Here is an 11,884-nt window from a genome sequence, read left to right on the forward strand (position 1 = left end):
GATGCGCTAACGAGGGGCAGGAGAAGTGAGGCTCCTGGGCTTCCCGCAGAGGCGGAGGCACGGGAGGCGCAGGGCCGGGAAAGCCGTGGCGGGAGGCGCGGAGAAGTTTGTTTGTGTGGGCAGCTCAATCCCGGCTCGGGCCGGGCCCGTGCCGGGGCTGTTCCTCATCTCCGGCTTTCCCCTCACGCAGCCCGGGGGCGCCGAGAGCGCGGGGCGAGGCGGGGCCGTGCGCAGAGCCCGCCCCGAGCTCGCTGCCATTGGCCGCCGGTGCCGTCAGTCGCGGTTGCGGCGCGCTGATTGGTGGGAGCGGGGCGCGGCGCGGCCCCGGCGGCGGGCTGAGGGCGGCCGTGGCCGCGCAGCGCCGCCATTGGCCGAGCGGCTGCGCGGGCCCGGCAGCGGCGGCAGCGGCCGGAGCGCGGTGAGGCGGCGGCGGCGGAGCTCGGAGGCGGCCCCGGCGCAGGTGGGAGCCGCGCTGGGCTCTGCGGGGGCTCGGGGCCGGCTGCGGGCGGAGGGGGCGGCAGGGGGCTCCGGCGGCTCGCCGGTGCCGTGTCCGGCCCGTGCCGGCCCCGGGCTGAGGGCGCTGCGGGAGCGGCTGCCCGCGGTCTCCTTCCCGCCGGGGCCGGGCAGGAGCCGCTGCCGGAGCAGCGCTGGCTCGGCCCGGCTGCTGTGGGTAGGACAGAGGGGCTGCCCCGCGGCCGGGAGCGGGCGGGGAAATTCCCGTCGCCGGAGGTTCGTGTGCCCGGGGGAGAGCGAGGAGTCCTGTCAAAGTGACTTTATTGCCGAGCAGGGGCAGAGGCCGTGGGGCATTTGCCGTGCGCTCTCTGCCGTGGCTGTAGTCCGCAGCCTCCTTTTTATCCTCATTTTCCCGGCCGCATCTCCCTCTGCCTTTGCCCTCCGGCTGAGTTCCTTGGAAGGTTCCGACTTCCCGATGCGCCTGGAGCCTGTCCTCGTTAATGTGCACCCTCCTTTTGTAGAACAGCCGATATTCATGGCTCTGTTAAGTCTTTGTTCTTCTCCTCGAAGTCTAGGAATGTGGCGGGACTTTGAGCAGCTCTCTGGGTCAACTTGTAACATTTATTGGAACTGATGGTTTCTCCCCTTCTCTACAAGTGCCCGGCCCTATCTCCAGGCAGATTCACTCCTTGACTCTGTTTTGTCCTTCCCGGGTCCTCTTTGGTTTTGGGATTATTCTCGGTGCCCTCATTCCCTGTCCTTTTGTAGCGTTTGTGGATCAGGAGGCCTGGCTGCCACCTGCATGCCCTGGCTCAGCTGTTGGATGAGCTGCACTGCCAAGGTGTGGAGCATGGTAAAAAGATGAGAGTTGCTGCAGCACAGAAGAGGAGAAGCAGCATTCCTTTAACCCCTGGTGTGCTGGGGAGCCAGGAAAGCGTGTCCCATTCCCATCCTTTCCATGTTTGGACCAATACATAAACTGCTCTCCTATTTTCTTTTTATCTTTTTTAGCAGTTTTCTCGTCATCTCTTTGCCAACAGCAGTTTGAGCCATTTAGTTTTCCACAAACTCCTGCTTTTTCTGCTAAGAGATAATCTGATCCCATTCTCTGGTGAAATGTTGTGTTCCTCGTTTCAGTGGCTTGGTCGGCAGGAAGGTCAGGAGCTGGAGTTGTCTGGTTGGTTCTTATTCTGAGGACAGCTTGTAATCAAATTATGCCATTCAAATGAAAAATGGGTTCTCTGTCTCCTGATATGAATTTCTGAAAAACGCCAATCACTTGGTTTTTAAAATGTTAGAAGTTTAATACTAGTAAAATGGTTATAAAAGTAGGAATAGAATTAGACTAATAAAAATTTAGAGTTAGGACAATTGCAAGACATTAAAAAGCAAAGACTTGCAGATGTCCGGATGCTCTCTTGGGCACTTAAGCCACAACAACCATACCTTGTGAATAAAGGAATCACCCCTAAAAAAATACACTGTTGCATATTCTTATATCCTTCATGGTTATGCATACATTTTATTTAAAACAAGTAACTCTGTCTGTTGTATGTCAGCTGTTTTTTTTAATCCCCACGGCATCCTCCAGTCTGAGCATGGCCTGAAGAAATTAGCTTCTTCTAGTAAGAAATCCATAAATTGCTCTTCTCTGGACAATTTAGGTGTTCCTGGAGCGAATTTAGGTGTTCTCCCCCTGCCGCCACACATACACATGCATGTTTTCTCTTTTAACTGCTAAAGTTTAATTTTATCTACAAAGCTACGTTTACCGTACTATTAAGATGTTCATATAGCACAAGTTATCATTATAACATAATACATGTAGTAACTATCTGCACAGAGCCATATAACATGCATTTTTCACAAAATCATTTTGGTTCCCAGGGGCTGGTCCATGGTGTTGTAGGATTTGTTCTGGTGGCCGTTCATCTTTTCCCCATGTTTGGGCGCTCCCTCAAGCTGGGGCTGCATCAATTGACCATTTTTTTTCTTACTCCTTCATCATATACTTGAATTCCAACTGATTTCCCTGAACTTGTTCTAGCAAAACCCCCAGTGCTCTGATACACCCTGTACAGCACAGACAGTGACAGCAGATGTTGGAGTGGGCAGAGGGATGATCCCCCCCTTATTTTAGTGAAGTTTTCACAACATTCTCCATTTCCTGTTTCCCTTTGCAGCTTCAGCCATTTCTGTTGCAGAGTCAGAGATCCTCAGCATGGGCTCTGCCTTCAGCTGTGCAGATTCCATCCGTGCAAGCAGGCAGAGCTTGGGGTGAGGGGCAGAGGGAATCAGCCAATTCCTGCCCCAGGCAAGAAGAGCCAGGTACATTGTCCCCAGTTTGCCCCAGCAGTGTTAATTTGCATTTCTGAAGCTCCTCCTGGGTGCCTGGAATGCAGCTTCTCTTCCACAGCAGCCTTCAGCAGCCTCAGTTGTGCCCCCCCCACAACCTGCTGCTTTTATTTTTTCCTTCAAATCATCTATTTATTGTTTATGAGTTAAAGGGTCACCTTTAAATCTCATCTAGTTTTGAAAATTTTGAAAAACTCTAATCACTTGGTTTTTAAAATTTTAAAAGTTTAATAGTAATAAAATGGTTATAAAAATAATAATACAATTAGAGTTAGGACAATTACAAGACAAAAAGAGCAAAGAATTACGGATGTCCAGATGCTCTCAGACCCTAAGTCAAGAAAAGCTTGACTTGTGAACAAAGGAATCACCCTTAAACCAAGACACTTGTTGCATAGTCATACATCCTTCATGGTTATGCATACATTCTGTTCTAAACAAGAAATTCTGTTGTATGTCAACTGTTCCCTTTAATCCCCTGGCATCTTCAAGTCTGAGCAAGGCCTGAAGAAATTAGCTTCTCCTGATCAGAAGCCATAAATTCCTCTCCTTTGGAAGATTTAGGTGTTCTTGGAAGGGAGCATCTCATTCCTAAAAAGAAAACTCCCCCCACATACATAATCTCTATTTTAACATAATGTTGTAACCTAAAACTACACTTAACACAATACGTAAGGGAATTAATACAGCATAACTTTCTAACATGACACATATAATATTCATTGTACCATTTGCGAAAAGCCAATCATAAATATGCATTTTTCACAATCCCACCTCTTACTGCGCAAGCCAAATGATTTATAAAGAATATTTCCTGTCCTCTTGCATTCTTTGGACTCTGTTGGTAATCAAATAAAACATGGGATTAAACAAAGAAGAAATATCAAGACACTTGTAACACATAAAAGGAAGAATCCTAATTTCTTCCACCATCCCATTCTCAATACATTACCCCACCTGCTAGTTTTTAACGTTATTTTCCCATTTTTGGACTGATACCTGGGTCATAATTTTTTTCTGATATCCTTTGTTTTTTCTAGGATGACATCCTCATTGCCATCTATTTTCAACAATCTGTACACCCCATTCTTTAGCCAATAAATAGCGTAAAGCCAACCTATTTTAATGCATTGCAGGTGATGTTTGGCTTTGCAGACTCCATATTAATTCCAATGCCTGAGCAGCTTTGTTTATTATCTTCTCTATAACTGCTTGGAGTCATTTAATATGACTCAGGATATAATTTGGGGTTAACACAGAGCTAGACTGCTGTGCTTGTTTTACCTTTTTTTTTACTAACTGTCTCTTTACCAAATCTTGGACTATATTTCTAAGATCAAATGTAAAACAAATGCATCTCTCTCCTTTTGGACATTCCATGCCCCAAGTATTACTACTTTTTCCTAAATTCTTCGTAATGGGATAATTTTCCCCCTTTTTCCTGCAGGTACTTAATTTGGACGGGTTATAACAGTGCCTGTTGACATGGGTGTGTGTAACAAAAAGGAACTTTGGTTTCTTTCCATGTGATACTTTCTGTAGCATTTGTGACACGATCTTGCTGCTATCTCAGAAGGGAAAAGACAACAAATGAGAGACAGAAACAGGAATGACAGAGGTCTGGCTTGGCTTATACCCCCACCTCCCCTGCCTGTGGGGTGCTGCCCACAGCAGGTACGTGTGATCTTCTCGCTGGTGAGTACAGTGCTCAATCCAGGCTTGCCCTCTGTTTCCCTTGTCACTCCTTTTTTACTCATTTCCAGGCAAATTGTTTTTGACACCTTTTAACTGTGGTTTTCCACCATTCCCCAGGTATCTCTCAGTCCACAGGCATTGATAATCCCCATCTACAAAAGCAATTTATTTACTTCAGTTTTTGAGGTCTTTCTGTATAGGGGATTGATTCAGTACTCAATACTTCTTGCCACGAGAACATAGATTTTGTGAGCTACAATGCCAATTATTCTCATAATTTAAACATTCACTTATAACCCAGCTGCCATGTCCAATATGGGGATGAATCAAATAAAGTATACAGCATAGTATTAATGGCAATTTCCCTTCTTGCCTGTACAAGTCACAGGCTAAGGCCAGACTATCAGAACTCTTTGACTCAAACACTCCCGATCCTCCTGTTTGAAGTGGCAGTGTTCCTCTGCCAAGGAGGTGTCGGAGGCGTCTCAGGGCTTATTCAGGCAGGGCTTAGAACCAGTGATGCAAGCTTTGCCTTATTTCTCAGTTAGGTGTTATTCTTTGTACCTGCCTTGGGTCATTTGGGTCTTCCCAAACCATTACCACCCAGTCCTGGTTGAAAGTCAATTTGGTATCACCTGGTTTAGATGTGATAGTCCATTCCTCACGTTTCTTCACAAATTCTTTTCTTTTGCTGGCATGAATTCACCCTCTTTTCCATGGTTGGGATTGCTGCTTTAGTAGTACCTGGAAAGGACTTTTTAATAACACAGTGTTAAAAGAAAAGAAAAACAATACTGCATTAACTTTCACTATTAGTTTTCTTCAAAACTTTCTGGGTTTAACTAAAAACTTTTTCTGTAGCTGCTTCTTCTTCTTGTATCCAGCTGTGCTCATCGCTGCAGAGGCCAATTCTTCTTCTTGTGAGCAATACTTAGTTAAATTAAAAAAAAGACTAGCCCAATTTTAACACAAGATGTATCATATCTCTTGGTTTTTTGCTTTTTAGGCAACATCCAACTGTTTTAGTCTTACAGACCCATTCTTCAGAACAAAAGCCTCCTTTCCTTAACAAGAAAAATCAGAAGGAAAAAAAAGAAGTCTTGTTTAAAAAAATAAAGCACTTTGTGAGAGTCAGCTATCTCTGCTTTGATCTTATCTCTATTGGTGGTCCAGCTCTCCCTCTTTTTCACAGCTTTGCCTTTGACTGTACTTCCTCACTCCCCTCCCCTTGTTGTCACTCTGTCTAGCAGGAATGGGGGAGAACTTACAAATAGCGACGGTATGGGGACTTTGGGGCGTATTTCACTCTCCCTCTTTCTCTTTCTCTCTCTTTCCCTTTCTCTCTCTTTTTCTATCTTTTTCTCTTTTTCTCTCTTTTTCTCTCCTTTTTTTCTCTTTTTCTCTTTTTCTCTCTTTTTCTCTCTTCTCTCTTTTTCTCTCTTTTTCTCTCTTTTTCTTTCTTCTTCTCTCTTTTTCTCTCTTCTCTCTTTTTCTCTCTTTTTCTCTCTTCTCTCTTTTTCTCTTTTTCTCTTTTTCTCTCTTCTCTCTTTTTCTCTCTTTTTCTCTCTTCTCTCTTCTTCTCTCTTTCTTCTTCTCTCTTCTTCTCTCTTCTCCCTTTCTCTCTCTTTCGCTTTCTTTTTCTCTCTTCACATTTCAACATCCACATTCCAATATCAGTCCACTTTCTAACATTAGTCCTACATCCTGGAGAGGTGAGTCTGCCAATCACCTCTCCCTCCTTTTTCAACTTCCTTACAAATTTAATTACTGTTGTTATGTGTGTTCTGCAGGCCTTTAATTCACAGCACCCTCCACCAAGGGCTACCAGCTACCCATAGCTGACAGTGCTAAAACTAAAGACTTATTTTGCTGTCACAATTTTCCATTCACAAGCTTGAAAGGGTTGTAGGAACAAGGTAAACAAAAACTTACTTCTGAAGTGATCTTGCCTGCAATAAAAAATTTAAGACAATGCTTGTTAGTGCAATATAATTTGCAAAGAAGCCAAGGTTTGATTTGGGAAGGGCATCTGAGGACACAGAGCATGAGTTTTACAAATCTGTAATTTGAAGAGGGAATAGACAAATGTGGATACAGTGGGGGAGACAGCAAGTAAGGAATTTATCTCTGCAATACTCTCTTTTTGACTGCCAGGAGACACTCTCTGAAGAGGTTCTTACAGTACAAACAATAACTGGATGGGAAGAGGCACTCTTGAATTTAAGCTTTGCTGTCAAAATAGGAAACTGCCCCTGGGCACTGCAGTGCTGGAGCACCCTGCCTGCAAACTCACCAGAGGCAAGCCACTGCTGCCACGCTGCAGGGCTGCCTGCAGCACAGAGGGAACCATGGCCAAGCCCTCCCTGCAGGCCTGGGTAATCCACACAAGGAATCACAATTGCTTCATAGCTCTCTAACTAATTCAAGAAATAGGAAACTGTAGTAAACAGAGATCTCCCTCACCATCTTTTTCATATGTGTGTGTCACACACCCACTGTGATGCTGGAAGTAACAAATTGTTTACATTAGAAGATACTGAAACTTTTTCTTCATCTAGCTTTGTAGTTTCCCTTTTCTATATGTAGCCACCTCCCATTGTGGGAAAAAATGCGCCCTATTTTTTTACAAGTGTTTTGTATGCACAATTTTATTTGCTCTTCTAGATACACTGCAAGTAGTTAGCACTTCCAGAAAAAACAGCAAACAAACAAAACAAAAAAACGAAGAAAGCGAAACACATTTGGGTACATGAAAAAGGACTGGTTGGAAGGAAAATTGTTTCTCATTGACCTACCAAGCAGCTGGTGTTACCTTTAGTTTAACTTTACACACTGAGAACAGCCTGCATTGACTCAAATTAATAGCAGGTTTTGCTATGTCACAGCTGTAAACTAGTTTTTCAATCCTAGAGTACAGTAAGTTATGTATTTCAAGATAAAAATCACAATGCAAATTGGAAGAAATTTAGTACTGCATGAGGTGTGCACACAATTAATTTACCTCTAGAAGTCAGTTTATGACTTTCCTCTACTAGGATTGCAGTAGCTGCTATAGCTTGAATACACACTGGCCAGCCTTGATTTACTGGATCCCACATCTTTGATAAATAAGCCACAGGTCTCTTTACTCCTCCCCACTCTTGAAACAAAACCCTATGAGCTACCCCCTTTTTTTCATTTACATACAAATGAAAGAGTGTTGCTAGTGAAGGTAAGCTTAAAGTTGATATTTGGGCTAGTTTTTACTTCTTTTTTCTTAGTTTTTCATTATCCTTTTTGATCCATTTTATATCATCTCCCTCTTTCAGTTTTTTTTATTAGAAAATTTTACTGCCTGTGTATTTCCTTCAATCGACAATCTATAATATCCCAATAATCTGAGTATCTTTCTGATTTCCCCCTTTGAAGAGGGAGGGGGAAGGGATAGAATCCCTGTGTTTCAGTCTGGGTTGAGCTTCCAACTACCCTTACTAAGCAAGTGTCCAAGATATTTTACCTCTGATTCTACAAATTGCAGCTTCCCTTTTGATACCCTTAATCTTTTTTCCCCAAGAAAATTCAAAAGCTTTATAGTAGCCTTTCTAACTTCAGCTTCCCCAGAAAGTAAAAGATTATCCACTTATTGGATAATTTATATTTCAACGGGAGTGGGGAAAGTTTGTAGTATTGTTTCTAAAGCTTGTCCAAATAAGTTTGGGGATTCTGTAAGCCCCTGTGGTAGTTTTGTCCATCTTAATTGCTGTTTTCTCCAGTTAGTGGGTCCTTCCATTCAAAAGCAAAGATAACTTGCTCTCCTGGGCTAATGGGCAAGCCCAAGAGGCATCTTTAAGGTCCACTACACTAAACCACTGATGCTGGGGAGGAACTTTACTGAAAAGAGTATAAGGATTTGGTACCACTGGATAGCGGGTCTGAGTTCCTTTGTTAACCTCCCTTAAGGCTTGTACCAGTCTATAGCTCCCATCAGGCTTCTTTACTGGGAGTATTGGGGTATTATGGGGAGACATACAAGGTTCTAATGTCCCATCCTTTGTTAGTCCTTCTATTACTGGCTTTAAACATTCCCGTCCTTCTAAAGATACAGGATAGTGCTGTACATGTATGGGACAATTTTTTTTCCTCAGTTGTAATCTTTATGGGGTCAATATTTAATCTTCCCCTATTTCCCTCCCCAGCCCAAACTTCCTTGTTAATTCTTCTTCCATCCTCCTGGCCTAGTTTTAAAAGTCTAGCTGTCATCTTCCCATCTTCTGGAACAACCCCTATTCCTAATTTCACCTGTAAATCTTGTCCCAATAAATTGCTACCTGCCCCTGGGACCAAGAAAACATCCCTCATCCAAAATTTAGTTTCTCCCTCTATTACCACATTTTTAATAACGGGTACTGTGGAACTCTCTCCTTTTGCTCCTGTTACTATTACGGTATCTTTGCTTACACTATAACCTTTTGGAATATTTAACATAAAGGTTCTTTCTGCCCCTGTGTCTACCACAAATTCCAATTCTTCTTCTTGGGGACCCACTCTTGAAATTATCTCAGCATTCCCCACCTGGACCCCACCTGCGCCCCCCCTCGGCCCCATGGCCCCGCGAGGGGAATTTGGGGAGGTGGGAGTGGGGCAGCGCCAAGGCCGGGCCCCCCCGCGCTGTCCTGGCGGGAGCGGCTGCAGTGGGGACCGAGTGCGGGCGGGAGCGGCCGAGAGCCCAGCGCTGCCCCAGCCCGACCTGCCCCAGCTCCATCCCTGCCCCTGCGCTGGGATGCTGTGGGGCTGGGGGGAAGAGGGAGCCGGCAGTGGGTGCTGGGCCTGGGGGCAGGAGGAGAAGGGAAGGAGAAGCAGGCTTGAGGAACAGAATGGTCAAACGATGCAGGTGGCAGGAGAAGGTGGGATTGTGCAGGAGAAGGAGGAATAGGAAGAGGAAGAGGAGTGTGAGGAAGAGTAGAGACACAGGAGGAGGAGCAGAAAGAGGAAGCAGCAGAAGGTTCTGCCCCTCCCTGTGTCTGCAGCCTCCCCCCAGCCCCAGGAGTGCTGCTCCCCCCACATGCAGCAGGTGACTGTGGAGGGGGATCCACAATTTTCACGGGGTGAATCTTGGTGTTTCTGAGCTTTCTTGGGCTAAATGTTGGTGCTTTGGTTTTATGTGGGAACTGAATCTTTATCTTGTAGAGGAGGTTTTTGCTGACTTGTGATGTTCAGGGAGTTTTTGATTTGTGTCTTGAAGTTTGTGGGACTTTTGGGCTGAATCTTGGTGTTTTGGAGGTTCTTACAGATACAAGATTCCCAATGACTTCCAGGTATGGACTTGGGCAAGGCGGAACCTCCAGTCCAAGCAGCTCTTCTCTTGTTTTTCCCTCTAACCAGGATTTGTCATTTCCAGGGTGTGGCTGGATGGAGGAGGAGGAAAAGCCCCGGAGATGCTGCAGGAGGAGGAGCTGCAAACCCAGCCCAGGGAGCTGCGGGGAGGAAAGAGCCACCCTGAGCCAGGAAGGCGGGCGGAGATCCAGGCGGAGCTCGGAGCTGGTGGAGAAGCCTCATGGCAGGGAGAAGCCCCACAAGTGCTTGGAATGTGGGAAGGGTTTCAGGTGGAGCTCCAGCCTCATCCGGCACCAGAGGATCCACACTGGGGAGAGGCCCTACGAGTGTGGGGAGTGTGGGAAGAGGTTTCAGAGAAGCTCCAGTCTCCTCAGACATGAGTGGAGTCACACAGATGAGAGGCCCTTCTGCTGCCCCGACTGCGGGAAGGGCTTCAAGCAAGGCTCTGACCTCACCGTGCACCGGCGCATCCACACCGGGGAGAGGCCCTACGAGTGTGGGAAGTGTCGGAAGAGCTTCATACAGAGGTCTAGCCTGTTCGAACACCAGGTGATCCACACTGGGGAACGGCCCTATGAGTGCTTGGAATGTGGGAAGAGCTTTGGGTGGAGATCCCAACTGAAAGCACACCAGCGCATCCACACTGGGGAGAGGCCCTACGAGTGTCCCCAGTGTGGGAAGAGGTTTCATACCAGCTCCAATCTCCTCCTTCATGAGCGGATTCACACAGAGGAGAGTCCCTTCCGCTGCCCCGACTGCGGGAAGGGCTTCAAGCAAAACTCCAGCCTCACTGTGCACCGGCGCATCCACACTGGGGAGAGGCCCTACGAGTGTGGGAAGTGTGGGAAGAGCTTCTCCAGGAGCTCAGACTTGACCCAGCACCAACGGAGGCACCACTGAGTGCCCCGAGTGAGGGAAGAGCTTGGAGTGAGGGAAGAGAGTAAGGGAAGAGCTTGGTGAGCTGCTGCAGCTCCATCCCCCATGGGAGGATCCGGGCTGGATGATCCCCAGTGACCCCTGTTGGGCAGAGCCCTGGTGTCCCCGTATGGGGAATAAAACAGGGAGTAAAGCAATGGAGCTGATAAAGGGGCCCGATATCTGAGGCCTGACTGAGCAGAAACTGTGGGAGACACAGACACAGTTTTAAGTCTCCCTTGGCAAGAACACTGACCAGGCAATATGGTGTGAGACTTTTTGATAAGGTAATGTTACCAGGTGATGTGATGTCATGAAGAATGTGTAACCAATGGGAAATTGTTACCAAAAACAGAGCCCTCTATAAGCCCCATACAAGTAAATCCCTGTATAAACACCTGGTACAGTCAATAAAATTGGCTTTGCTCTAAACTGGGATGTCCCCGTCTCTCCATGGTGGATAACCCTGTTGTGGGTGATCCCCGTTGGGTGGGGGAAGGTGCTGGAGGGATTTCTTTCCCTTCTCCTGGTGCTGCCATGGTTTGGTTGGTAATAAATTCCCTCCCTGTGCCCAGGCCGGGTCTGTTGTCCCCGTGCCGGTGCTCGGGGCGGGATCTCTCCCGTTCCTTCTCTGCACTGCCGGGCCTCTCCTCAGCCAATGAGAGAACGCGGTGGAGAAGAGTCAGCCAATCAGCGAGAGCGGCGCTGATGACTCACCAGTTGCCGGGCAGACCCGCAGCAGGCAGTGTTCCCCACCTGGACCCGCCCTCCCTGCCCAGGGCCGGCCCCGCCGTGGGGTCCCCCCAAGTCCCTCCCCAGTGCCCCCATGAACTGGGCTGGGTTTAACTGGGAAGCTTTACTGGGAACACTGGGAGCAGGGGGGCAGGGGCAGAGTGACAGCAGGGCTGGGGGACACTCGACCCCCCCAAAATCAGCGTGGGGATGGAGCGGGGATCCCGGCCGGGTCCGGGGCCACGGGGAGGGGCTCTCACCGCCGGTGGCTCAGGAGCTCTGTGGGCAGAGAACGGGGGGTGACACCGGGCTGGGGTCCCCGGGGGGACCATTCACATTCTGGGGGAGGTGGGATACGACTCACGGGACCCCCCTTTCTTGTGCAGGTAGAACCAGATTCCCAGTGCCAGGGAGATGAAGC

The 11,884-nt window shown here is 47.5% G+C and overlaps 1 protein-coding gene across 1 annotated transcript; it reads left to right on the forward strand.

Annotated features, from left to right (window-relative positions):
- The first annotated feature begins 372 nt into the window (after nt 1-372).
- Nucleotides 373-11,158, forward strand: LOC146764074 (uncharacterized). Its single transcript, XM_085565624.1, has 2 exons — nt 373-460; nt 9,865-11,158. Exon 2 carries the CDS (start codon nt 9,892-9,894, stop codon nt 10,714-10,716), a length of 825 nt encoding a protein of 274 aa, XP_085421750.1. The 5' UTR covers nt 373-460; nt 9,865-9,891; the 3' UTR covers nt 10,717-11,158.
- Nucleotides 11,159-11,884: the final 726 nt, after the last annotated feature.

This window comes from Lonchura striata, chromosome 36, assembly GCF_050655825.1.
Source record: "Lonchura striata isolate lonStrDom1 chromosome 36, ASM5065582v1, whole genome shotgun sequence".
Taxonomy (NCBI): Eukaryota; Metazoa; Chordata; class Aves; order Passeriformes; family Estrildidae; genus Lonchura; species Lonchura striata.

Excerpts from the sequence above, each read along its gene's own strand:
- LOC146764074 (XM_085565624.1), top strand. The coding sequence starts at position 9,892 with ATGGAGGAGGAGGAAAAGCCCCGGAGATGCTGCAGGAGGAGGAGCTGC.